This window comes from Tauraco erythrolophus, chromosome 4 (genome assembly GCF_009769465.1).
Source record: "Tauraco erythrolophus isolate bTauEry1 chromosome 4, bTauEry1.pri, whole genome shotgun sequence".
In the NCBI taxonomy this organism is placed as follows: Eukaryota; Metazoa; Chordata; class Aves; order Musophagiformes; family Musophagidae; genus Tauraco; species Tauraco erythrolophus.
The window spans coordinates 18,815,860-18,843,070 of record NC_141468.1 but is presented as its reverse complement, the minus strand read 5'-3'; the positions used below and the strand labels follow the sequence as shown (position 1 = coordinate 18,843,070).

General features: G+C 35.6%; 1 protein-coding gene across 4 annotated transcripts in view; it reads right to left on the bottom strand.

Moving 5' to 3' along the window:
• Window positions 1-642: 642 nt before the first annotated feature.
• Window positions 643-27,211, bottom strand: part of TBC1D22A (TBC1 domain family member 22A) — a 186,786-nt gene continuing 160,217 nt past the window's right edge. For all 4 annotated transcript variants that reach the window (XM_086610308.1, XM_086610309.1, XM_086610313.1 and 1 more), the window contains one exon: window positions 643-3,840. In XM_086610308.1, the coding sequence (XP_086466434.1) occupies window positions 3,712-3,840 (129 nt within the window). In that variant the 3' untranslated portion in view covers window positions 643-3,711. The remainder of the gene's footprint in view (window positions 3,841-27,211) is intronic.

Here is a 27,211-nt window from a genome sequence, read left to right as displayed (position 1 = left end):
CCATGTAACTAGGCTTGCATATTTTCTCACCAGACTCATCTGGATTATGGGAAGTCTCCCACTAGCTTCCTTGACATAAAAGGCTTGAACTTCCCATATGTACAGGACATCTCTCCTTGCTTGTTAACCTACTTAAATAATTCTTAAGTTTCCAGATCTTTCTGGTCCCATCACTTATCTTTTACTGTTTCCCCTCCCAGAGCTGAAGCTTCTTCCCCTTCCTCACCTCCAGAGACACAGAGAATTCTGTACCTCCTTTGTTTGCTTCGCTCTGATTTGCTCCACCTGCCCCCCAGTTTAATTCTGTTGTGATGTCAAATTTATCTTCATCTGCTTTTTGCAGAAAATGCTCAGTGCCTTGTACGTATACGGTATACGCAGACATACCAGACCAGTTGTCTGTCCTATTAACCTGCAAAATCTACAAGGTACAAGGGTAGAGAGCTGCAGAAATGTAACTGAAAAGAGAGGTTTTGCTACTTTTTTTGTGATACAGGGTTTTGAGACCATTAAAATACAAGCATACCAAAACATGCCTCGATGTAGAATGCAACATGCTTGATGAAAACTATAAAAAAAGCTTTCCACTCTATGTAGCACTGCATAAATATGCATTTATTTTTTTTTTTAATTTTTCATCAGTTTTACAGTTTTAACCAGTCCCTCAGTGTTAATATTTGTCAGAAGCATACAATGGAACTTCAGATACTTGTGTCCTGTAGTTCTGAAGTTAAAAACAAATTCATGGGCCTTTCCATAAGGAACTGAGCCAAAAAATAACAAAACTAATTTCTTATAACATATTACAGAATTACATAAGATTGCAACTTACATTTCTATCCTACTCCATGTACTGTATTTACACAGTCAACTAATTTGTTTATTATATACATTTTTCAAATACTGCAGTCATAAATCTTTGTATATTGTACATTTTGTTTAAAATTTTATTACAGAAATTCTTTAACACACATTTTAGACACTACGGTTTCAATATTTCACATAAGTTCTAGGAAATTACTGCCTGGTTTCACTAGTGATGTGTCAAGATGCCTCCTTCATAAGAAAATACATATTAAAAAGAATCTTGATAATATTCAGAATCTTGAATTTTGAAAAAAAAAAAAAGTCATGTGATGTAATAATGATAGCATTATTTCCTTTTCTATGTAATAATTTGTTTGGAATGACATTTTCCCTGAAATGTAGAATTGTTAAATGTAAGGTGTGGAGTTTTTTAATAAAATGAAAACTTTTATGTAAATCTTAAAGAATTGAAAATTTGAAATTTTACATAAATGTTGGCCTTCTATTTACTGAAAACTATTCCTATCTGTATAGATATATAAATTTTATTTATATATCTAGAGCATATTTTCCAGAAAAGTCTATATCTACATAAATAAGCATTGTTATTATATTAGGAAACTTCCCACTATCCTTAAAAAGCAATGTGCTCAAGTACAATATTCAACTTCTGACACAGACACAATAGTAAATGTGACCTCTAATGGTAAAACTCTCTTCCAAGGAAAGTAAGAGGTACCTGTTGAATTTGGAAGACATGGCAGACAACTTATGTAGACCTGATGAAGGAAACTTTATATATCCAGTCCCATAAATGTTATGCAGGAGCATCTGACACAGCAGACTTTGGGTCAACTTTCCATGTTACATGTAACTAACTAAATAACATCTTATAGAAAAAAATTAATTACAGAAAACCCTTACAACATTGTACATTTAATGCTGTGTGTCTTCTCTCGTTACAATAATATGCATTTCTATTAACAAATGATTGTAGATACTAAGTTTAAAGCAAATGGTCATAAAGTTCAGGTTTTTTTTATTCTGTTATTGGTAGATAGTCTGTTAGGCACAATACGACATTCTTTGTAAACATAAGATAAATTTTGATACATTAGACCATGAACTGAAGTTACAGAAAACAGTATACGGACATTTAAGAAACAAAGATCCACTACACACTCCAGGCACAAACGCAGCAATCTAGGAGGCCTGAACTTGTATCCATTGCAACTGAAACCCCCAGCTGACATCAGTGGAACAGAAATGCATCCTAGTCACCAAACACTCCTGTTTCTGAATGATTTTTTTTTTTCTTCTAGTAAAGATTTGATATAATTTTAAAATATGGACCTCATAAACACATGTTGGTAAAAACGTATTTTATTCTATTTACCCTGAAACACCTAATTATTATAAAGTCAGTGTCAGGAACTAAGGCCCCTAAACCAAGTACTGTAACTAACACATCTAGAAAGCTTTCTTCAAAATATCTATCTACGTATTTTTAAGAACTTGAAAATAATCTTCCAATAACAAGTCATAAGAGAACACCTCTTGAAGATCTTTCATTTCTCAAACGTAAAAGTGCACTACACTTTTTGTGCAGCGTTGTGCAACTTGAGAACTGAACTGAGGAATAACAATTCTGAGCTTCCGGTATATTGCTTATTGCAACTCTCACCTTTAATAACCTCCATGTGTAGGGTAGGCACAAATTAATGAGTTATTTACATCCAATAGAGCAACATCAGAATTCTTACCTGAAAAGATTTCTTGAAAATAAATAGCGCACTTAAATTATGTAAGTTTTAAGAAATTATTCAGTGTCCCATGATTAAATGAAGAAACATTAATTTCATTCTATAAATTCATAGAAGATTTTTATTCTGCTAATGATGCAAGACTGATCTGAGGATATAGTTACTGTTACTGTTATTGGGAACTATATTCTCGATTCCTCTGAATACTTAGAAAAAAGGTATTAAATTATTTAACAAAGATATATTAGTTTTCCTTTTCTAACATGCTAGAAATGGAGAATAAGGCAACAACTGAGATAAAAATATATCTTGCTTTGTAAACCAAGCTTCTTAATACGTCTCTTAAAAGTGAACTTTCATGCTGAAAGAAAGGCTTTAATTATTTTGACGAGACCGTATCTTTTATTTCATTCAACGTTTTAAAAACACTCCAAAATATGTATACAGGAATTTATTTTACTGTTATAGATGAGTCTTCAGCTTTAGGTAACTCCTTTATTATGGCTAAAAAGCTCCTACAGCACCCTGCAAGACAGTCATATTTAGAAAACGCCACCAATTTCCATTGCAACCTTCTATATTCTTACATTATTGAAGTATTCTAACCTCATTCCATGGAAAAACAACAGATGGTGTGCGAATATCAGCGTCTTCTGAGCTATAACCAGACCTCAAAATATGGTTCTTGCTGTCTCATATGGTTTTTATGACTATGAAAAGTTCTTTTTTTTCCACTGAAATAACTTACAGACCAAAACTGGCTGATGAGGTCATGGCAGGTGACATTGATGTAACGACAAAATCATTCCATAAGTATTTTTAAGTCTTAGGTATACACAAAAATTGCTCGACATAAATCAGACAGACTGCAATGCTCCTAACTAGAGAAAGGAAAAAAAAGAAGAAAATTATGTGAGAATTCTGAACTCATTTTTCATGTTGAGCAAAAAAGTTCACTTTTAAGTTCATTCCTGCTTTGTCCATTTCTTTGGTATTCTGTTCTCATTCTGCAAATTCTAACAGAATTTTAATGGTCATCTTAATTCAAATGAAAGAGCAATGAGCTGAAAGCACAATCAGAACAACAGACGCCATAATACTGCAGAACACGTTGGTCTTAATGATTTCTGGCTCTTTATATTCACTTCTTGTAATGATTGGGGGCATCTGCAAATGCAAACTTCAGTCTGTAGGCCTCTGCTAGGAGTACGCTAATTTCTTCATTTCCCCAGTGTACTGTAGGCAAATTTTGTAAAAATATCAGCAACTCCTAGATGGAGAGAATAAAAAAGAAATAAATGTATTTTTTTCAAATACCCATGTAACAGCAACGTACTACTTACACAATGATTATTTGTAAATGCTCACTCATGCAGCACCTCAGTATCCCAAACAAACCTGAGATCCCATCAGGTTCAGTGATTGCCCTGTAACTTTTATAGAAATACTTGCTATTTAATTGTAGCTGAACTACGGCTGTTTTCCAGTGTTCAGAAAAATAAAGTAACTCACTTGCTCTGCATACACTAAGAGTGAACGAATGCGTTACTGCCCAGACAAAAGGCAAGTAAATTCTACGTATTCACACTTGCCCTCGTATGATTATACCGCTACTGGTGCCCCCGATCATGGATGGAGACTCCTTGTTGTACTCAGACAAACAAGAACTCACATGCAACGTATCAGAACCATTCCATTTGACTTCTAGGAAGTAAATAGTACTGGAGTCACTAGAAACTACTAGAAATTTAATTCTGTGCTCTGCAAGTCCAAAATGGTTTAACATAGGACCCAGTCTTCTTTTAGCTTGCCATATTTCCTACTTTTTTTAGCACCTAGATACATCTTCCACACTTGCCAATTCCAACTAAGCTTTAGTAGTTTTCACATATGATTTTGCATATAGTTCTTTAAAAATTCCAAGTGTATCTTCCACATTTAAAATCTTCAATCCGCTTTCAGTTGGTAACATCTGTTGCCCAGATCATTTCAATATCCCTATTGAGGGATACCTACACTTCCTCTTCAAGGAGTTATAAAATATTCATTTAATCTTCAACACCTTAAATGTTTTTATAACCACTTTATCAGGTGGGCGAGAGACAGACAGTTACAGATAAAGCAAAGTCGCTGACTACCTTGCAGAAGTGCTAAAATTCTCTTACCTAATTAGTCTTTTCACATGCAAACATGAAGAATATCTGACTACTTGTGCTGCTGCTTTCTAGTATGCCTTGTATATAGCACAGCAAAAACCAGTTCAATTTCTTTCAATATTGATTACATAGGAATACAGACAAAATTAATCAATAAAAGTACTTTCAAAAGTGAATTTGAATTTAACTTGAAAAGGTCCTAAAATGTGGATGCCTGTTTTTGTAGGACATATGTTTTACTGTAGCAACATGGTATCAGTAAATATGCCCAATCTCTTGTTGGTCAAAACTCCAGGATTGTAGCTCTATGCTGAACTGTGATGCACAGGATCAAATCCCACTGATTGCACTTTAAAGGATCCTTCAGAAGGGTTACTTGAAAAATGTTCACTTCCTATGCCATCACTGAATGGTCAAAAGGGCATTATATCTATCTGTGTTGGTGCCCATCCAAAGTATTGTTGTGCTCTCAGGCGTGGAGTTACACCATTGGATACATTCTCAAAATTATGGTTGATTGCAAAGCGTGAGACTTTTGACAAAAACTTCCCAGTCACTTCAGATGTTTTCCTCTTCCTTGATATTCTGGGGAGAAGTCTCTGACACTAATGCAAAGATAAGTTACTTTTCTATTTATACACGAAAAAATTATAAAATAAATTATTATTTCAGTTGCAGTTAATTCCCATCTCGGTTTTTAACCCTCATTTCCCACTCTTTTCTGGTTTCTTGTCCCAAAATATATTTCTACAAGGTCAGTGCTTCCTCTCTCTTGTATTAGGTTTAGGCACAATTCATTTCCAAGCAGCCTAAGCTCAAGAATGAAAGTACTAAGGAGGTCACTGGGACAGCACCTGTATGTTCAGTTCTGATGACGGCACCTAAATGCACCATGACCCGCAGCAGCACAGGGCTGCCAATCCTCATCTATAGGCAGAAACTAGTTAGCTGTGAGAAGACTCTTTGGAAGATCAACTGCTACAAATTCTGTCCTGAGATAATGCAAATGAGGATTCTATAAGGCTCATAATATGACCAAACTTGGGAAGTTAGTTTTTATAAATAAACAGTGACCCAAAAGCCACCCTAGGCAAAACATGAAGTTCATGTTTTAAAATTTCCAAATAAAAGATCACCTGGAGATCCTGTCTCATGCTTTTAATTGCTTTGACATAAGCTTTCCTTAAAATTCAAGCTGTGACAAAAGCAGTAAGAGGCAAGTTTTTGGATGAGTTACATCACAGTAAACTGAATGTGGAATTTATGATGAGAGTGATACGGCAATCTTAAGAATGAATGTAGTTGTTAAGCCTGCTTGTATCTTCCAGGTGCTCTATTTTTTTCAGAAAAAAGGCAGACAATTTATACATATTTGTATATGTGCATATATCTGTGAGCATGTGCATATGTATATTTTTGCATGAACACGTTTGTTGCAATTTATTCTAAGGAGTGGGAATAAGTAAGCAGGAATGCAATTAAAATCACAACCATTATGCTGCTATAAATCAGAATCCTGCAATATCATGTGTAAGTACACAGTAAAATTCTTCTTAAAGATCTTATTTTCCTTGTCTCACCTTCTCCCTCCTCTGCACCTGCTTTCATGGAAGATGGCTGTAGGAGCCCTTAGCAAGGATTCTGTGATTTCAGGAAACAGCAAGGAACAGAAACGAACATGAAATGATAGGTTTTTTTGTATGTGAGAGAATTATTTTGGCTTCATCTATTTCATGGTCTTGCAATACTGGTTCTTGTAATACGAAACGAGAAAGCATAGAAGTTGAGCAATACTAAATTATGAATAATAAATAGTAATACAACAGAGTTAGCATGAGAATGTCTCTATTACACTTGAGAGCGCACATTTTTAATGAAGTGTTATACAACTGCCAAAGTCCCACTTTTTTTTTTTATTTCTATCTACTTGTTTGACAGTTATGCTGATAACTGTAATTAATAAATTAGCAGTGCAGAGTAGGAAGGTTGTGTGGAGGGATGATAAATGCCTACCCTCCATGCATTTTTTTTTTTTTTTTCTTTTCCTTTTATAAAAGTAACTTCAACTAGCTCTAAGACATAGCAGTTAATTCAGTGAGTTTTGTGAAATTAGCTCTTTTAGTGCTTGCAGTGCCAAGACTTTGCTGGGTCAGACTTCTGGTGCAAACTAGCACAAATGATTCACATCGCTTGAGCAGTGTTTTGGCCTTCCTTTTGGCTACTGTTCAAATAAACTTGGCCTAAACCAGTCCTCCAGCCACTGAAGAACCGTGAGCCTTCTAGCAGACCTCACCTCAGCACTTGTACTTTGTAGAACATCACCTGTTGTAATCAACACCTGCCTGTACAGAAGATACTATTAAGCAATTCAACAGTTAGCAAACGAAAGCTCAACTGTTTCAGCATGAGATTAGAAAGGAGGTGTCTACACTGGTCACACATTTAGTCCACTCCACTGTTTGTTTCTGTGGCAACTGTACATGTTTTTCAAACTAGAAAATGTTGCTACACGTTTGTGAAACACAGATAATTGTTGTAGATTAATGAATTCTGCTTATATATTCAGTTTTGATGGTAGGGTGATCATACTGGATATGAATATCAGAAAATGATTACAAAAATAGAGTTTATTTTCCTAAAACCTTCTGCACAGCAGTCACTTTCACAAACATGTCACTGCTCAATAATTAAAAAAAGAAGTAAAATAGCACACTCATTAATTTTGTTACAATTATCTTTCCAAAGCACATTATATTACAGAACAAACCACATTTTCCAAAACAAAATTTACAGGTTTAGAGGTTTCTTCAAAATGACTTATGGAGAACCAGACAAACACATGATTTTTGTCCCAGGAGAGATACAGCACAACAGCAGGAGAAAGCAGGTGCTCCAAGCTTAAGGCTGAAAAACGCAAACCTTTCAACCTTAAGCTCTTTGTTGAACATGAAAAAACTACATCTTTAATACCCATACTACCTGAAATCTAATGTGCAGCTCAAATCTGAACTAGGACTATTGGTGAAGAACTAATTTAACACATCTATTATTAACTGCAAACTTATTAATAACTTTCATCAGAATCAAATATAGAAATAAATGCCAGAGTAATCCATTGACCATCCAAGTTCATTCCTGCTTCAGTGGGTATTTTGCCACTGTCACCAAGGGAAAAGACTAATTTCTTAACTGCTCAAAGTCTAAGACTGATACTAACTAGTGAATCTGTGTTATAAATCCAAGTGAAGTAGCTGGCCAAAGACATAGTACTTGAGTGATTTTCTAAAGATAAGGCTTATGTTCCTGTGATCTATTGAAGAGCTTCAAAATCAGCTCATAGAATCACACGGCTCAGATAGAAATAAAACCTAGATCTTTTTAAAAACAAAGTAGAACTTGGTAAAAATGCTACTAAAAAAAATTTTAACTGCTGAAGAAAAATCATGCTGCAGTTATTGCTGTCTGAATTTGGAGCGTTCTTTGGAAACAAAACAACAACAACAAAAAATACCTAAAACAAACCCCCAAAAAAAGAGTCTTTGGAGTTGAAGGTACAAACATATGCTATTTAATATTTACAAGACCACATCATAAGTTTATCTAAAACTGCTCAATTTAGCATTTTACACTTACAAAACAGAAAAGATGACTACAAGTGACTCAAGAGTATTCATTTATTTTTAATTGTTATTCATATTTTTTCTCCAACAGATAAAGCAGGAATCACTAGTGAAAATAAGGCATCTACACTAGTTGACTGCTTAAACTCATTCTCCTATCCACACCAAGATATTAAAATGAGACACACTTTGAAATATGATCAATCACAAACTTGAATTATAATCTACCATAAAAAAAATCATTGTTGATAAACTGCTTGGTATATTTCAGAAAACTACGTCTGAAAGCAAAATTTGTAAAATATTCGTGCAAGAATTTATTTTCTCGTTATTTTAAATGACATTGTGATGCCACCTGGCTGAGGAATCAGGGCAGCCTGTAGATCATCATCAGATTTGGGGTTTCCAAAATCCCATCCAATATTTGTTCTTAATCTGGCTGCATCTACCACAAATATACTCAAAATTACACCCTTTGCATCTGGCAAATAGAAAGTCTCGGTTTCATTGGGCTCTTACTGTGCTGAATGGCCATATTCATCTCTTGAACAAAGACCCAGTGCATGGCCTAGCCTGACAGCACAACTTCTGTTCGGTCTGTACGGAGTGTCTGCCCTACTCTGGAAAGGCATTTCCCACCTCCCTTCCACCCTGCCATTCAGGCAGTGGCAGGTTTCCTCCTGACTGGGAAGAGTCACAGGTACTTGAGGTATGTACAACCAGCAGTTAATTCCTCATCTATGCAATAAGTCTGTTAAACAAAAAAAAACCAAACCAAAACAAAAAACCCAACCCAAAAAACCCCAACCACAACTCCCCCCAAATTAATCCCTGTTAACGTTCACCTCTGTTTAAAATATAAGAAAAATAAGAGTATTTTCAAAGTAGTAAAAAAATCTTAGCCTTTTAAGGAGTGAAACAAGAGCAATAACTTTTCTTGCCCCAGTCTTGACTGACCAAATCTGCTCGGAGAAATCACAAGTCTCCATTCATGGGAGCAAGAGCTGGGGGAAAGAGGTACTACCCATAGCAGAGGAGGATCAAGGTACTACTTAGATTTGCTCCTCCCTTCTACCAAGTAGATGAAAAAGTGAAGAGCCTCTGCTGGGGCCTCTCACGCAGTTCGGGGGCTGCAACAGATCTTGTACCAGTAGAGTGTGAGAAAACTATGGGTCTTTTTAGCTGGGAGAAGACAAGGCTAAGGTAAGATCTAAGAGTAGTTTTCCACTACATACATAAAGAAGAAAGAGGGGCCAAGAGGCAATAGCAGCAAGTTGAAGCTAAATTGTCAGAAGAAAAAAAACACCTTTGCAATTACCAGCTTGCCAGGGAGACTGCAGAATCCAAACACTGGGATTTTCACAACTCGCCTCGATAAGCCCCTGAATGAGCTGCTCCAGCTCTGATGCCAGTCTGGCTCTCAGCAGCGGGTTGCACTATGGACCTCCCTTCCCCACTGAAATTTTACGGTATTCTATTTTTTTGAAGGATGTGAGCTTAATTAGAAAAGAAATCCAAAAGCACAAAAACACCCTGCTAAACAAAAAAACTTGCTAAACATACTTACTCCTGTGGTCCATTTCAGGAAACAACAAAGGTATGCTTCCTAACAAGTAGAAAGATGCCTTTTTTATTTTGAATGAAAGGATATAGGGGGCTAGTGTAGCAATGTTACTGGGTCATACTATGAATAAAATAAAAATCTATATACCAAACTGATTTCTTAGTACGGCAAAAGATCTAAGCATGAAGTAAAGCATGAAGTAAAGTATTTAATATCCTTTGTAAGAGATTTCTGGTTTAAGTTCATGTATTTAGACCATAATTCTGAAATAATTCTTCAGCATATTTGAAATTCAACATCTTTGTCACCAAAGAAAAAACCTCTTTTATACAATTTCACTCATTGTATATCCACTACTTTAACTGCATTTGAATTTACATGATACTCTACAGAGATGATTTTGTAAGATATGCTAAAATACTTTACATATCATGCTCAACTACGTTACAATGTATAAAGTATGTTTAAAAGTACATGTACTTTCAAAATGTTTTTTTCCCTTAGATAAATTAACATGTATTCAAGAACTATCCTATTCATGATGTAACCAAGACAAGACAGTGGTAAACTTGTTGCAAGTGCTGTGATACAGAAGTACTTTTAGAAGTACGAAAAGTACGAGGTCTATGTTTTAAGCACCACAGTAATAAGATCTGGGAGTAATACTGCCTGTTAAGCAAGGGCTGTTGTCAGACCCAAAACTGTTCCTAAGGGAAGAAAAAAAATTAATGATACAAGATCCAATACATATATCTAAAAGAAAATACCAGCCTACAAGACAGATATTTCAAAAAGAAGATGATTTCTAAAGCCCTTATTCCTCAGTTTCCTCTAAAATCAAAATGGTCATCTGTTCCTTGTAAACTAAATCAAGACTGAATACTAGCAAAACTTCACAAAACACATTTTTAGTAATCAAAGTCATCAGCCTCTCTTTCTTCACTGAGATTGTAACCCAATGAAATCTCAGCCCATTAAAACAATCTTAAAAAAACTCACAAAAGAAAGTAAATTTTATCATGTTTTGAAATGTGGTTCATTAGCAAATCCCCTTATAGTATGAAGCCCACTATAATCCCTTTAATCCATAAAGGTTTTAGCATAAAATTTGGCAATAACACTGGTTATTTGGTAACAGATATCTGTAGTTGTTACACTATTTATTGTTATCCCCCACTCTGATTCCACATGTGGATCTTCAAGGAACATCAAAACCAATTACAGAAGAAATGACATGTTGATAGTTAATAAAACATGAAAATGTTATTCTAATGGGTAAAGCATAAAGGTATCTTCTGTGATAATCAAAGTAATTTATTTACTTTCAAAATTCTGTTCAGAGTTTTTTGTCTGTGTGAATTATTGACAAAGTTGAACGGCAGGTTTTTTTAAACCCAAGAAACTTAATGGAACATAAAAACCAGTAATAGAATAGTGCTTTTATTTCTAGCTAATATAAAAATGGAATAACTAAAGTTAAAATCAAACTTGAACATACTGAGGGAATTAATAGAGTTAGTTTTTAATGTCAAAATTGAGAACTGGTCTATTAATTTAACAAATAAAGGCAGTCCTAAAATACAGTATTTTTCTATGAGAGCTGTTAATCCTTCCTGCTGCTAACTGCAATGTAATTACGGTCTGAGTATTTCTGGTCTACCACAGCTCTATTTTGTACTGACAGGCAGAACCTGCAATCTTACTATATTTTATGATCATGAACTTTTTGATATTATACTTTAGGACTGCATATAACTAAATGAAAGCTAAATTAACTTTATACATAATCTTTCATTATTTAATAAGGAATTGCTAACAGCTATATTTTGAACAAGAGCTGTATCAGTTACACATTATGCACACATAGAAAACACTGCAAAATTTATGCTGGCAATTTGATTAAACGGCTTCTTTATGAGAGTTATTTGTACTTCCAAAAGTTGCGTTTGAAATTTTAGAACATAGCACTTACTCTTAAAGAACTAATGAAGTGAATACTACTAAAATTTATTTAGAGAAATTATTGAGACAAGCTAAGGAGGAAAGCAATTATTGCCAGAAAAAATGTCCATTTATCTTTTCAGACAATATAAACCAGAAATAAACCATATGCATATGCAATTCTAAATGTTTTTACGATTTTATGGGAAATTGTATAATGCGGTGCCAAATATAGGCAGAACTGGACAAGGATTCAAAATTTTTTTTTCTAACCACCTGTAACCACTATACAGTCAAAAGAAATACTTAATACAGGAATGATTTAATTCCTATCTCCTTTACAATGCTCTTTTTCACTTGCTCATATTCAGGATTGTCGAGTGTGAAGGAAAGGGTGGCATGGACAGCTAGTACCAAGCAGGCATCCTGCCTGTGGCCTCGGTCTGTCCCCTGCATTGAACAGCGAAGCAGACAGACAGATGTGCCAGACCTGCTGCCTGGCTGAGACCTTGTAAGAGCTGCAGTGGCCAGGTTGGTAACGTGCTGTGCAATGCTAACCTCTAATCCTCTTCCCAGATACTTAGGATGAAGGATACCCGCTGCTCTGGGACTCAGCCAAGCTCAGTCCAAATCCTTCCCCTTCAGCCTGCTATCAAAGCAGTAACAAACGTACTGGCTGGTAACATCAAAGTACAGGTCCAGCACACACTGCAGAGCCCGGCTGACCTCGTTCAGATGCCTCAGAGCTACTTTTCCCTTCTCTCTACCCCTCGCTGTTGATACGTAATGCGTCAACTAAGTAGGGCTCTAGCTCTGAGACAAGTTCTCTTTTCTTTCTTGAGTACTGTTTCAACGCACTCAGCAATATTCCCTATGCTGCTGCCACTTCTTATTTCTCCAGCTGTCGTAACCTGCTACATGGAGTTGCAAATAATGAGCTGTATTTCTGGAGTGCTGTGCATCTTATTAATTACCTATGTCTCAGAGTCAGAGAGAACATTTCTTTCCTATTGGGCACAGCTGTAATTGAGAAAACTACAATTTAAAATCTAATATTAAAGAGATAGTAGGAATAGGTCATCTACTGCATAAGAAATATTTGCTGCAGATACAGTTTAAGAGGCTTAAGTAGACCTGGATCCTTCAGTGGTACAGCTGACCTCCAGCACTGCTTCCCAAGCACGGTAAGCCACATGCCACTGTGTGCATGCAGTGGAGGCAGCAACGGCTGAGATACCACAAATGTCATGGTTTCAGATGGGATTGAGATAGTTGTTCTTTTTAGCAGCTAGAAGAGCTCTGTGTTTTGGTTTTAGTGAGACATTCGCTATGAGAAGAATGTTGACAGCGCACTGATGTTTATAGCTGGCACTGAGACCTCAAGGACCTGTCAGCTTCCCACGTTCTTCCCAATGTGCAACAGGCTGGGTGGGAGCATGGCCAGAGAAAGGGTCCCTGACTCCCCTTATCATTTGTACTTAGACCTAGTATTGAGGGTCAAATTGCCCAAGGGAGTATTCCATATCATGCAGCGTCATGCCCAGTATAAAGATGAGGGCTGACCAGAAAGAAGGGCCTTTGCTCTTACGGGGCTCTCACTCTCAGAGTGCGCTCTCTCAATCTCTCTCTTCCCCCTCCTGCCCACACTCCGCCCCCCCGCCCTTCCTCTCTGGGTGCCTCTCTCATCCGAGAGACACGTGTTGGGACTTATCTGTTTTGGGATCATTAGTCTGGGACAGGACGGGCCTTGGTCTCACTGGGTGGTGAGCAATTACACTGTGCATCGCTTGTTTGCATATATTATTATCATCACACACGTATATATTCATATATTATTAGTAGTAGTAGTATTAAATTGCTCCTATCTCAACCCACGGGCCTTTTTCCCTTTTCCCCTTTAATTCTCTTCCCCATCCCCTAGGGGTGGGGGAGGGTGAGGGCGGCTGTGTGAAGTTTACTGCCAGCTGGGCTAAACCATAACAACAAAGCAGTCCGGTTTGGATAATGCCCTCCTTGTCCTCATAATTTCAAAGCTTATAGATGAACCTAAACTTTGATAGGCAGGAGATGGGAAAACACTGTTTTATCTATGCTAAGTGGTAGGAGCATTTAAGCCTGCACTGGACACGCTCTGCAGGATTTTGGAGAGACGTGTTCTTGGCAAGTCATAAATCAGTGTCACTCAAGAACTCCCAGCTTGAATGTGAAAGTTCACATCCTGTCCCATGACAGTTTAGAGGAAAAAAAACAACCAACCAACCAAAAATGTTTGCCGAAATAGTGAACATTCAACTTTGTAAATTGAGTGATAAATTCATTTTTTTTCCTGTACATTTCTTTATTGCTCCTTACCTTAATTATGCATCTAGAATTTCTTGAAAATTGTCTATTAAACAAGAATTCTTATTTATCTTAATTTTGACCTTTCTTTCATCCACCATTACATCTTAATCAATAGACCACAGCACACAGAACTCAGAATAGTATGAAACTAACTACGGAAAAGAACATTATTTAGAGTTCTAATGAGACTTGTTCCATTTTTTTAAAAAATATGTAAACAGGTTAAAGGTTAATTTCTCATGTTATCAGCTTACATTCAGCAACTCAAGTTCATAGTGATTCTCAACAAATATTTATTCTTTGATTGAAATATATATTACATATATTCTTTGTTCAAATATTCATTTTTTTATTCTTCACTTCAACTGAACCATCTCCCTTTAATCTTCTGAAAACATACAGAATTATGCTATTCTTATAATTAATTTCATATTCCTAATAAGAACTTCATAGAAACACACCTTAACATTCTCGAAATGAAAGCTTATGAAAAGTTGGTCTTATCATTTCCCTTTCATGTTTTTCTTTTCATGACTACTGAAAAAGATTCCTGGACTCAGCATATTAAAAACACTAAAACAGCAATTAAAGTCCTGTTTCATCTGGTATGGATCTCTTACGCAAATCATTAGCAACCTTAATTGCTAATCATAAAATATGTGGTTCTAAAGAACTATGTCAGAGAAGCCGTGCTTACTAAGCTGAAGAGAAGATTTACATCTTCATTTACACGGCTATGAAAATATATAAATTAATATGGTAAAAAAAGTACATTAAAGGATCACATCTTAGCTGATATTGTAGGTAGCCTTATGTTCTTGATCTCAAACAAAACCAAAAAAAACCCCACCACCCACAACTAATCCCCATCCCTAAATCTTGGAACAGGAAACATATTTGCATGTTAGATATTCTTCCTAACGAAACTCACTCTCTACACATACATCTACAAGTTTATAAGACAAGGCTAAGGACATAGCCTTAAACACAAAGCAAGCATTGCCACAGAACCTAAAAGATGTTCAACTCTATAAAGAAACATCTTATTTTTGTAGTACCTTTTTCTTCTGATCTGCTTCAAAATGCTTCAAAATTACATGCATGTGAAATAGAAGTAGTTAAGGTACTAACCATATCCTGGGCTGCATCCAAACAAGCGTGGCCAGCAGGTCAAGAGAGGTGATTCTGTCCCTCTGCTCTGCTCTCGTGAGACCCCACCTGGAATACTGTGTTCAGCTCTGGGGTCTCCAACATAAGAAGGACATGGAGCTGCTGGAGCGAGTCCAGAGGAGGGCCACAAAGATGATCCGAGGGCTGGAACACCTCTGCTATGAAGACAGGCTGAGAGAGTTGAGGTTGTTCAGTCTGCTGAAGGGAAGGCTTTGCAGAGACCTTCCAGCTGCCTTCCTGTACCTAAAGGGGGCCTACAAGAAAGCTGGAGAGGGTCTTTTTGACAAGAGCGTGGAGTGATAGGACAAGAGGAAATGGGTTTAAGCTGAAAGAGGGTAGATTTGGATCAGATATTAGGTAGAAATTTTTCACTCTGGGAGTGGTGAGGCACTGGAACAGATTGCCCAGAGAAGTTGTGGATGCTCCATCCCAGGAAGTGTTCCAGGCCAAGTTGGACGGAACTTTGACCAACCTGGTCTAGTGAAAGTTGTCCGTGCCCATGGCGGGGGGCTGGAACTAGATGATCTTTAAGGTCTCTTCCAACCCTAACCATTCTATGATTCTGTAATTCTAATACAGAATATCCAATACTGTATAAAGAAGAGGAAGTCATCTTACTCAAACACTGATTTAAATTCATATCGAAATCAACCAGTCAAACAAAACCAGTCTTAGGTTCTTCCTTACTTTTAAACTAGAGAAGACAGAACTTCCATTTTAAAATCTCATATGCAAATTGAATATTCCAGGAAACATTCCAGGAAGACTTCTCAGTACTCCAGTTGCTACAGCACAGAGCAGAATGGTTCTGAAGCACTCTGATTATACTTTTGACATATTGTTTTATGAAATATTGCTATATTGATAGTATTTGGAGATACTTCTGTATGCTTCTTATGCACTAAAATATCAATAATCGCAAATTAATAATAAAAAAAAGTCCAAGTGTATCACTTGTCACTAGCTACATGCAAAAATCAGCAAATAAAGGAAAAGAGATCCAACATCCAGAGTACAAGAGGTCATGAAGATCAGAAGTCATTATATTTAAAAAAAAATATCCAAACAAACCTCACCCAATTTTACAGCAGCAATTTTACAAGAGTGCCCACTGATAGGACAAAGGGAAACGGGTTTAAGTTGAAGGAGAACAGATTTAGATTAGATCTTAGGAAGAAATTCTTCAGTACGAGGGTGGTAAGACTTTGGAATAAATTGCCCAGAGAAGTTGTGGATGCCCCCTCCCTGAGGTGTTCAAGGCCAGGTTGGACGGAGCCTTGAGTAGCCTGGTCTAGTTGAGAGGCATCCCTGCCCATGACAGGGAGGTTGGATTAGATGATCTCTAAGGTCCCTTCCAGCCTATGTCATTCTATGATTCTATGAATTATGGCAGAATTTAATTTCTGAAATGAATTGCCAATGAGTAAGTTACTACATTCCATCATTTTTTTTTCCCATAGTCAAGCAAGATCAAAATATTTGTACAGCAGATTCCAACAGAAAATTTACAATTCTGCCTCTCCATAAAGTCCATATGCTATCCAGTCTTCTTGGTTTGGTTTTCCTGACCATAGTTTGGCAATGCGTTTTAAGTGGAACTGTTTGCTCAGCTCCAAATTCACACATATTCCCTTCTCTAAAATGACTTTCAAATTTTAACAGTGTAGTATGAATAGCTACAAGCTCAGTAAAAAAAGGAGGAAATTCATAAAATTCAAATTGAATATAATGAACCACAGGGACAAGAGTGTATCAAAATGTAATATATTTCATACTTAAAGCAATTAGTATGTTTTGGCTAAAAGGTATTTCACCTATGAATTGTTGTGAGTGAAATCTCATCTCTCATGTAAAAGGAAACATGTATTACGGATTGCTGACACAAAATTGCCTGTATATATAACTTAAGTAGTACTGTCTGAGATATAAAATTTTTACATCCAATAAATGTCATGAGGTGGCTACTTAAACTAGTATAATTTCCATAACTTCCATTACACTGTTCGATCACCCACACCACATGGAGCCATATATAGGTGTTTTGTTCTGAATAAGAAATAACAGTTCCACACTTGCCATGTCAAAATCCATGAAAAATATGTGCACCCCCAGCAGGCTTAAAGACATTAATACAGAGAACAAATGACCTGGCGACAGAAGAAAAGAACCAAACCACCTTCACGAAGATATCACAGTTAAACGAAAGGACAGATACAGAACCTGCCCAAAATCCTATGTCAGTACATTGGCAGGGAATCTGATAACTGAAAATTTTCAAATTAACTGGAGAAGTCTCACAAAATCAATAACAACTAATCCAAAAGTCCCTTCAACTCTGAGAACACCACTGTTCACATCAAGAAATCGTTTAAGCTTCCTTGGTGAGCAAAGCACGCAGGCACAAGACAGGAATTATCCAAGCTGCACAGGTTCTCTCAACCAACAACATTCCCCAAAATCTCTGTCCACTCCTTGATACTTTAAAAGAAAATTATATGAAAATGCATTTCTTTTGTACCTCTTAGAAGAAATGATGCATCAGCTGGAGAGAAGTTCCAAAAGTGTTTCCACAAACAATCAGATTGAAGCATTAACTCAAATTAACACAATATAATTCAATTGTACATTATAAACTAAAGAATAAAAATATTCCAAACCAGTATAAATACTATGCAAGAAACATAACAACTGTGCTCAAGACATCTGTTTGAGGACAACAAGAAACCCGAACCAGGATTAATCTTACTATATCACACAGTAACATAAATTTATCAAACTTTGTCAGAAAATATATACTGCTCTTCAACTCCTAATATTTTATGTAGAAAGTGCTTCACTTTATCTAATGGTTTATAAATCACAAGTGGAACAATTTATATCCTTTTGATCTTTCACCAAAATTACATTGAGTTAAATCTTTACTCCATTACAAAGCAATTCAAATGCATTCCTGAAGATAATCATACTCCCTCTCAAGCTTTGTTTTACAAGGTTAAATAACCCACATTCTTATAATACTCTCCGCTAGGGCAAGTTCTTCACTTCTCAGTTTATGTTTACTGTTGTTGTTAAACATAATTCTAAACAGATTACATAAAACCCAAACACATAGTTGCCATGCAAATCCCAAAGATATGCAAGTTTTCAAAAGCATATAGACAAAGAGTTTATGACTGGGATCATGGAAAATAATTCTAAGCAGAGTACATGCATTCTCTAAGGTACCTACAAATATCCTAAGGCCCTAGGATTTTAAGTCAATTAAAATAGTAACATATTTTACCTATATAATATTTAAATGCCTTTCTTACATATCACTGCACTCATAAAAATAGAAATCTACAATCTCGGCTTTGGCCAACCAGAATTTGAGATCAAATTTCTATGTAAGATGATGAATACCTCAACTTTCATGGAAAATATGAGTTTGCAAACCAACAGCTGAATGGAGGATTTGTTCTTTGCTTATCTACAAAGGAGCAGCCTCCAGACACAAACATGAGAGAAGAACTGAGTGTTTTTCCAGTACAGTGGGGTGATGATGGGCCAAGTTAATCTTTTCTGACTGCTGATTTTTAAGATTTCCAAGATTAAAGTCCTAAAAATGATTAGGCCATGAGTTACCTCTTCTTGGTAATTCTAGTCAATACATGTAAGGAAATAATCAAGTTTACATTCTAAAACTCCACAAAAATCTGCCCGTTGAAAGCAGTGCCCCCCTATTATGGTATCAATACCCAACAGAGTGGTTTGGCAGGGGAGCACTCTGACAATTGCAAAGCAGCTCCAGACCAATCATCAAAGTCCAAGCAAGTCAAAATCCTTAATTTTCTACTATGCAAGGACAAATCTTAGTAAAAACATGGAAAATCAATATGGAGAGAGAAATACCGATTTCATAACAATCATTTTAGCATGTGACAGATGCTAGTATTACATAAACTAAATATTAATAATAGTTTCCAGTATTTCTCCCAGGTGTAAAGTTCTCATGTCCATGTGGTTTTCTAAAAATTCAAATTATGTAAGAAAAAGTTTGTGGCCTTGTGAACTTCACAGATTCAGAGAAAAGGCTCAAAAAATTCTGTCTGAAGTAATTATCTAAAGACTCAAAACCACACATAAACCAAATAGGTTTTAAGGAAAACACTATACCCAAATTGATTTAGAGAGCTAGGCTTTTCACAAATTTATTTCTTTTATAAAATCATGCCTTGTGAATAAAATGCCATTTTGTTTAAATAAATGAACATGACCAAAAGGTGTTTAAAGGTTTGGCCAAAACTGTAATAACATTTCTAACTGAAAAATACTTCAGTGGTGCATCATGTGGTATAACACAAGTGTTTGATGGGCTGGTTTGCCTAGAGCGACTACATCTCTCATCTGTTCCTTAGCAGGCAAATGAGAGGAGGAATTCCTGTATTTATCACAATAACCTCCAAGAGAGGAAACGATAGCACAGCTTGGAAGATGTGGTCTTTTCTCACAAAAGAGAATAAAGACGTCAGGTACATGAAATATAACTTTAGAAGTATATTACTGGCAGCAATTTCGGTTCGCTTTAATAGGCTTGCTTGTGAGCTGGCAATTCAGAAGCAGCTCCGTGCTATGCTCTGTCATCTTTTCGTGGGGGTGGCAATCTTTATGAAAGGACATGGTAGAGAAGAGCAGCTATTAAAGATATCAGGTGTCCCTGTTTACCCTGTCAACTTATGCAGATCAGCACCCGAAAGCTAAGCACACGTGCAAGAATTGTGATGAAAAAAAATTAACGCAAAGCTTTGGTGAATCATTTCCTAAGGACAGGATGCAACCATTGCTATTCACTCAGCTAACAGCAAGCAAATGCTACAGTGCAGAAAACAAATTAGGATAGGATAAATGGGAGCTGTTAAGTATATTTACAAAGGGACATCTAATGCAAACAACAATATAGAGAGCAAACAAGTTGTCATGTGTAAAGATCTCTTTATGGCAGTTGAAAGAGCTAACTAGGAGACTACGATGGCAATAGTAAATCTGCTATAATGGCATTTCTGGAAGAATTTTAAATCGAATTTGTTTACAAGTAGATGACAAAACAGGAGGCATTTTAATTCTTGCTATTTTTACTGTCTTGCAGTTGCAACGAGACAATTTTGTTGTAAGACAGCAAAATCTACGTGCACCAGCATTTAGGAAACCATAGGAGAGAACAGCAGATTGAAAGAAAGAAAATTAATCCTCCTCCATCTACTTGCCTCAAAGAAAGGCATATGTCAGTTCATTCTATTATTCAGCTCATACTCCAAAAGCTTTTAGTTTCTCTTTGTTCTCTTATCAGTAGTTTTGATTGGGTTTGGTAGTCAAGTGTACAGGCTCCTGCGATTTTAGCCTTCTCCAGGGTTACATAGTGATAAGGCCAATAATTGACATTGTTATGTAGTAGTTTCTGCTGAAGAAATAAACATGGAATGAAAACCGTTTTCTTTGTAGAGAGATGTCTCCAGTGACAGCTGTGAATTACTAACTAAATGGAAGCTCTGCCAGTGCACTTACTTTAGCAGGTCACTTAAATTGCCCAGGAAGAACAGGAGTTTTTAGTTTGTTCAAGAAAATCTTTTTTATATTGAAATGAAGAAAACACAGAGATCCCTTTGTGGTATTTACTGAAAACGAATAAAAACATTGGTTGATGAGAGAAAAATACCTTATAGCAATCGGAAAGTGCTTTTTTTTTGAAACTTAAGGGACAATAAAATCAGATTTTCATGTGTGGAGATTTGATTTAAAAATTGGATAGTAACAGCATCTCTGTAAAACAGCAGCGATAAAGCAAGGCTTACAGGAAATCTCTCCAGATTATACATAGCCTGCATCACATCCTTCTCATCCTTTAGCAGGAGTCTGACTGAACAGAACTCTATATAATAAGTGCAGATGAGAGGGGACTCAGATTTTGCGAAGTGTTCCTCCCTGCCTGCAAAATGCATTGCTGGACCTGCAGGGAGTTTGGTCTCAGTATCCTTAGAGCTGTAAAGCTCTAAACAGGAAACATACATGTACTTCCCGTTACTCCATATAGGCTTCCAAGATACAGGACGACACAACTTAATGGCAGAACAAAATGAACTTGTTTCTAGAGTTCAATTATATTATTGGACATGGTGACAAAAATTATAAAATAATAAGGAAAAATACAGTGATTACTCAACAACTATTGAAGCCTTTTTAAACAAAATAGTGCTTTTTTTTCTGCAACTAGGCTTCACAGAGATCCACAATTTTAGACTTATATTTTACAACGGCAATGTGGTTCTAACACTGTGTGCTTCTTAGTCAGTAAGGATAACTAAAAATTACTAGATATCAAAGTGTTTAAGAGGTAATTGTGTGAAGACAAAAACATTGGACATGTTTTAGAAATAGCAATTGCCATTTCTAAATTGTACTCTAAGGCCAATTCATTGTCTAATTGTTTCAACAACTGTGAGCACTTCATACGTTTTTTGTATCCATACACGATAGCAACCATGTACATCAGCGGGAGTATTATTTGTCAGACACACAACACAGAATTTGGGTCGATTCGTAGAGTTACAGATGTTAAAGGCAGGAAAGATCATTACTTATCTTGGTCTGACCTCTTGTGTAGATAATAGGAACTAAATCTAAACCTTTTTTTTTTCTTTCAAAAAAACATCAATTCGAAATTCTTAAGAGCTGAAGAAATCCATTACTTATTTTGTTAGTGTGTCAGGTTTTTTTCCTATCCAATTTCTCATATGTTAATTGATTCACCTGTTGGTTTTCTTTTTAACAACTTCAGTATTTTGAGCACTTCAGTCATCCTCTCTGAGCCCTATGTCTTTGATTTCAGATACCAGAACTTGATGCAATATTACCAAAAAACCTCACCCTATCAAAAGGCAAAACAAGCTCTTAATGTCTATTAATATAAGGATCCAATTACTCCCATGTGCACAGCATCAGTCTGGGAGCTCATATTGAGAGTGCTGTCAGCAATGCCTCCTGGGATCTCTTCAGAAGCCACATACCCCAGGATACAGCCTCCCACTCCAGAGATATGACCTATCCTACTTACCCTGTATTTGCAAAAATTTTTCATTTGACTGTATCAAAATACAGCTTGCCTGAAGAGGTCAACCGAGCAAGTGATTCAAGATTGGTTTATGTAACTGCTCTGTTCTCCTCACTTTGTCAGAACGGTAAATCTGTGTCATCCACAGATTTTTATTATCCACTATTTCATTAGTGGAAATGCTGAATAGTATCATGTCAATTAATGACTCCGACAGAAGCTCACTAGAAAAACCTCCTCTTGAACATGATTAACTAAAAAATATTTTTTAGTCCTCCTTACAGAATGTCATATTATGTTTTTGTTGATACTGTTAAATGCTATTTAAAAGTAAAAAAAAAAAAAATAGACCACAGTGTGAAATAATTATCCTGCACATTTACATCTATCAACCAAATACATAATATCACCAAACAATAAAATCCAGTTTCACTGCCTTGTCCATTTTCAGGCATTTTTCAGGAATAAAGATAGAAACAAAGCTGTTAGGAATGACACTGGGTGAAAAAAATCTGCATCTGTTATTCTTAACTGACAGTAAGAAAATTGGATAACTCAATAAATAATAATTATTAGAAATATACTAAATAAAGTTGATAGAATTAATAACAATATTATTTTCTTCCCACAGAATCTTCTGAGATAAATAAACAAAAACTCTGAAAGTTATAGGAAAAACTTACATGTTACAAGTTTGCCATTAAAATCCATAAAGGAAAATACGGACATCACTAAGAGGGAAAAACCCATCACTAAGAAGAGTTCTGATAAGCTGTTAGTGGTAGATATATTAACAAAAAGTAATTGAGTACTCAAAATCTTCATGGAAGCAAAAATAAATATCTAAGACTGTCAAAATAACTAAAAATATCCAAAATAAATTTAACTGGAGTGTATTTCTTTCTGAAAAGTAAAGGTAACATAAATAAAGGTAATAAAATATTAAATTATTTCATTACAGTTCCACATTCATGACCTACACTTTATGACTTATTGGTAAGTGATCATGCTGCCACAAGGGAAATGATAACACACTCAGCAAGACTGAAATAGGACGAGACAGCATCCTTGCAGCCCCAGCGAAGCATGAAGTCCGTCTACTTACGATGACTGGAACCACTCCAACCCTAATGCTACCTCATTTACTTTCTAACATTCTGTTGAGATAGCAAAGTTGCAGTACAGATTTGGAAAGGCAAAACAGTCCACTGCTGATTCATGCTGTTAAATCATGCTGTTATTACATTATATTTATGATGCTATCACGCTACTTTATGATGGGAAAGTTCATTATGGTCAGAGCCAGAGCAGATGATGAACTACATGTCAAGAAGAAACAACACTTGCTTGCCTGCATTAAAATATATAAAGTCTATATATCAGGTGAAATTAATTCTAGTGATAAAGAAGCTTTACAAGTTTCAGATATAGTCACACAGAACTCTACTTCAATGGCTATACAAACATACTGGCATGTTTTGCCAAATGAAAGATGTAGCTGTTAATCACATCAGGACAGCAGTTAAATTGAGACCGTAATAAGAGTTCTTACTTTTCTTTGATCCAAAGAGTCTATATTTGCTGTGTATATTCTTTGTATCTTCAGGAATTCTGTGGTTTGGATTTTTCTAATGTTTCTTACAGTGCATCTTCAGCAACAGTATTTAGCAACTATAATCAAATGATTTGAAAAGGACTTCCAAGAACCTGAACAGCAGGAAAAGACAATAATTCCCTTCTATAATTTCACTGTCTGGATTACTGACAAGATTTTATCTGAAAAGCCAAAACTTGAAAGCTTCTCGATTTTAATATCTGATCTGATGTCAAATGGGTGGATCAGAACATTTCTAATGAAAATATGTCGTAGATGTCATCTACATAAGATACAGATGATATAACATATAACTTGAAAGATTAAAGAAAATTGTTAAAAGTATAAAACACTTTAAAACTGGTACATCTTAGTATAATACCCAATTTGACTTCTAGCAAGGCATCAAATCCTTAACTTGGGTATGATTATGCTTTTAATTCAGAGTTAACAGGCCAAAAAGACACATTAAAGCTCTTCAGATCATCAGCTGCAAACATGACCCATGTGCAGTTCAGACACGTAACTACAGCTACTTTTTGCTAGTAACTAACTAGCAGCTGCTTTTTCAATGATTTTGACAACTAGACTGCCCTGTCCTCTCCTTGCATCCAGGGTAAAAACGCTCTTACCGCACACTATGAAAAATTACTATAAAACTTCATATAAATTCCAGAAATATTAACAATATATGCAAGCGAATATAGCAGTTATCTGGAATGCTTTATCATAGTGCCACTGCTTTTATGCAAAACAAACTGAAACACGCATCCTTTAGGTAGACGTATTCGTGAAAGTCATGCAAATAATGTAAATCTTGTTTTTGCACTAAGTTTTATCATTTCAGTTAAAGGACTGGGCAGTTAGCTAGCAGGGAACTCTCTTATATGCACAACACGAGTGGATTTTACTCACCAACAGTAGATTAAAACATACCCAATGAAAGAAAGTCTAAACACTATAGACTGATTTTTTTTAAAGCTTTTCTTGTACTTCAGGTTTCACAGATATAAACTTGATAAGAGATGGAAGACACATTGTGTTCACTGTAGGGTCCTACTAATATCTTTGGAATCCCTTATACTCTTAAGTTGGTTTTTAATGGAGTAAGTGATGTCAGTCATGAGAAAGCACAGAATTCAACTGAGTTCTTAGGTATTTTGAGTCAGAGAGACAATCTCTTTATCTTCTTCTGTGAAAATAATCATTGACTATATACAATCATCTGAATAAAAGATGTCACTAATGTGTGGTCATCTTTCAAAACAGAACTGAAACTGAAGAGATTTTCCCATAAAAATACTGTGAATTAGCGTAAGAACTCAGATCTCACTTCCCAGTTGGTCCTTATTCCAACCACTAAACAATGCTGTTCATTGATTACCTGAAGAAACCTGCTATCAAATACTTTATATTTGAATTTTTATTATTGATCATAGCTTCAGATAAAATCAGTCACTTCATCAGAGAGCATAATTTTGGATACTGAACTTCTTTTGCTGAATATCTAGACTTTAGTCGCTCTGAAATAAACTGGGATATTTTCCAATCTGTTCAATTTTGTGATATTCATTGAACTACTTAACATATTTTTAGATAATGTCATTTTTTGTTAAGTTAAATCTCATTTATTCTGTGTCTAACGCTCTCCCCATTAAGTCTGTAGAAATAGGCATTACAAAAAAATGTTAAATCACCTTCTAATTTCATGTTTCCAGCAACAGGAATTTTCTCTTGGTCAACTTTCTCAATTCCGTTGGCATTCATCACATCACTTTTAGCTGAATTAGTTTCAATATAATTTGTTGACACACTGATAGTCTGGCATTGCTTTTCTACAGTAAATGTCCTCTATTATGTAGATATTTTTATCCTAAGGCTGGAATTGTTAAGACAGACAACTTTACCAAAGACAAAATATGGTAATTCTGCAATTAAGACAAACTCAATGTTTACTGTGAGAAAGAAATAATTATGATGAAACCATTCAAAATACAGCACGACTGTAACACAGCCAAAATGAAATCTGGACTGATAAGAACATCCAATGGAATTTGCAAGAATCAAAAATCCCCTCCAGTTCCAAGAACTGTTCTCTTAAAGGTGGTAATTCAAACATCATGGAAAGTTACACACTATGTGCTGTTTCAATGCACAAATCATAGTTGGAAGACATATAGGTGAATACATTAAAAAGCACAGTTGGGTTTTCTACCAAATAGATAGCACAGACAACATTTGCTGCTTTGGATGATTTTGGTTAGGTTTTGGTGGTTTGGGGTTTTTTTGTTTATTTGTTTGGTTGTTTTTTTTAACATGAGGAGAGATTTGATACCTTTGAAGCTTTGCCAGTTCTAAAATTTCTGGTTATAATTTCATTTTCTGTTGGTAGAAAGTCTTATTTGGTTTTGGTACTCGCTTAAGGTTGGCTAAGAACAGCCTAATCAGAATGAAACAGCACTTTTTAAAAACAGGGATGATATCAGAATTTGTATGTAAAAACCTCAGCTCAGCTTTTCCATCTCATTTTATGCCAGGATCTGATTATGCAGTATTAACAATGACATGTGTTAGTCTCAACTATAAAATGGAAAGAGTAAAACCTTCGCATCTCAGTAAAACACACTGCAAATTATACTTCCATTGCTCTGCATGTTTGCAAAGCATTTTTTGTTTTAAAGCTTATTTATTGAACTTCTATGTTATTGATCCTTAATGTGCCCAAGTGAATATGCTTTGAAAAGAAGTATGACTGTATTTATGCAACAGCAGCGTGCCTCTGAATCCCTGAGGTCCTACTCACAGTATTCAAAATACTATGTCTTCTTTTCTCTCCATGTACAAGTGAACTCTTCAACAGCAGCATTTACTAAAAATGGTGAGTTGAGTTTATCAAGTAACTCAACTGAAGCCAAAACTAAATTATTATTCTAGCTAACTCAAAGCCATCCAAACACTTAAAAGCCAATCCAAAGGATTATCAAGAAACTACTTGATGGATAAGTGAACAAAAATCAGTTCTCATTCTTGCATCTTTCTGAAAGGCTTATTAGAGAAATTATATTCTTCATAACTATTGTATTTTATGTCTATTCTTTTCATTTTACTCTTTTTTTTTTCTAGAATAAGCAAAATAGAATTCTATTTCAATTCTGACATACAATGTGAT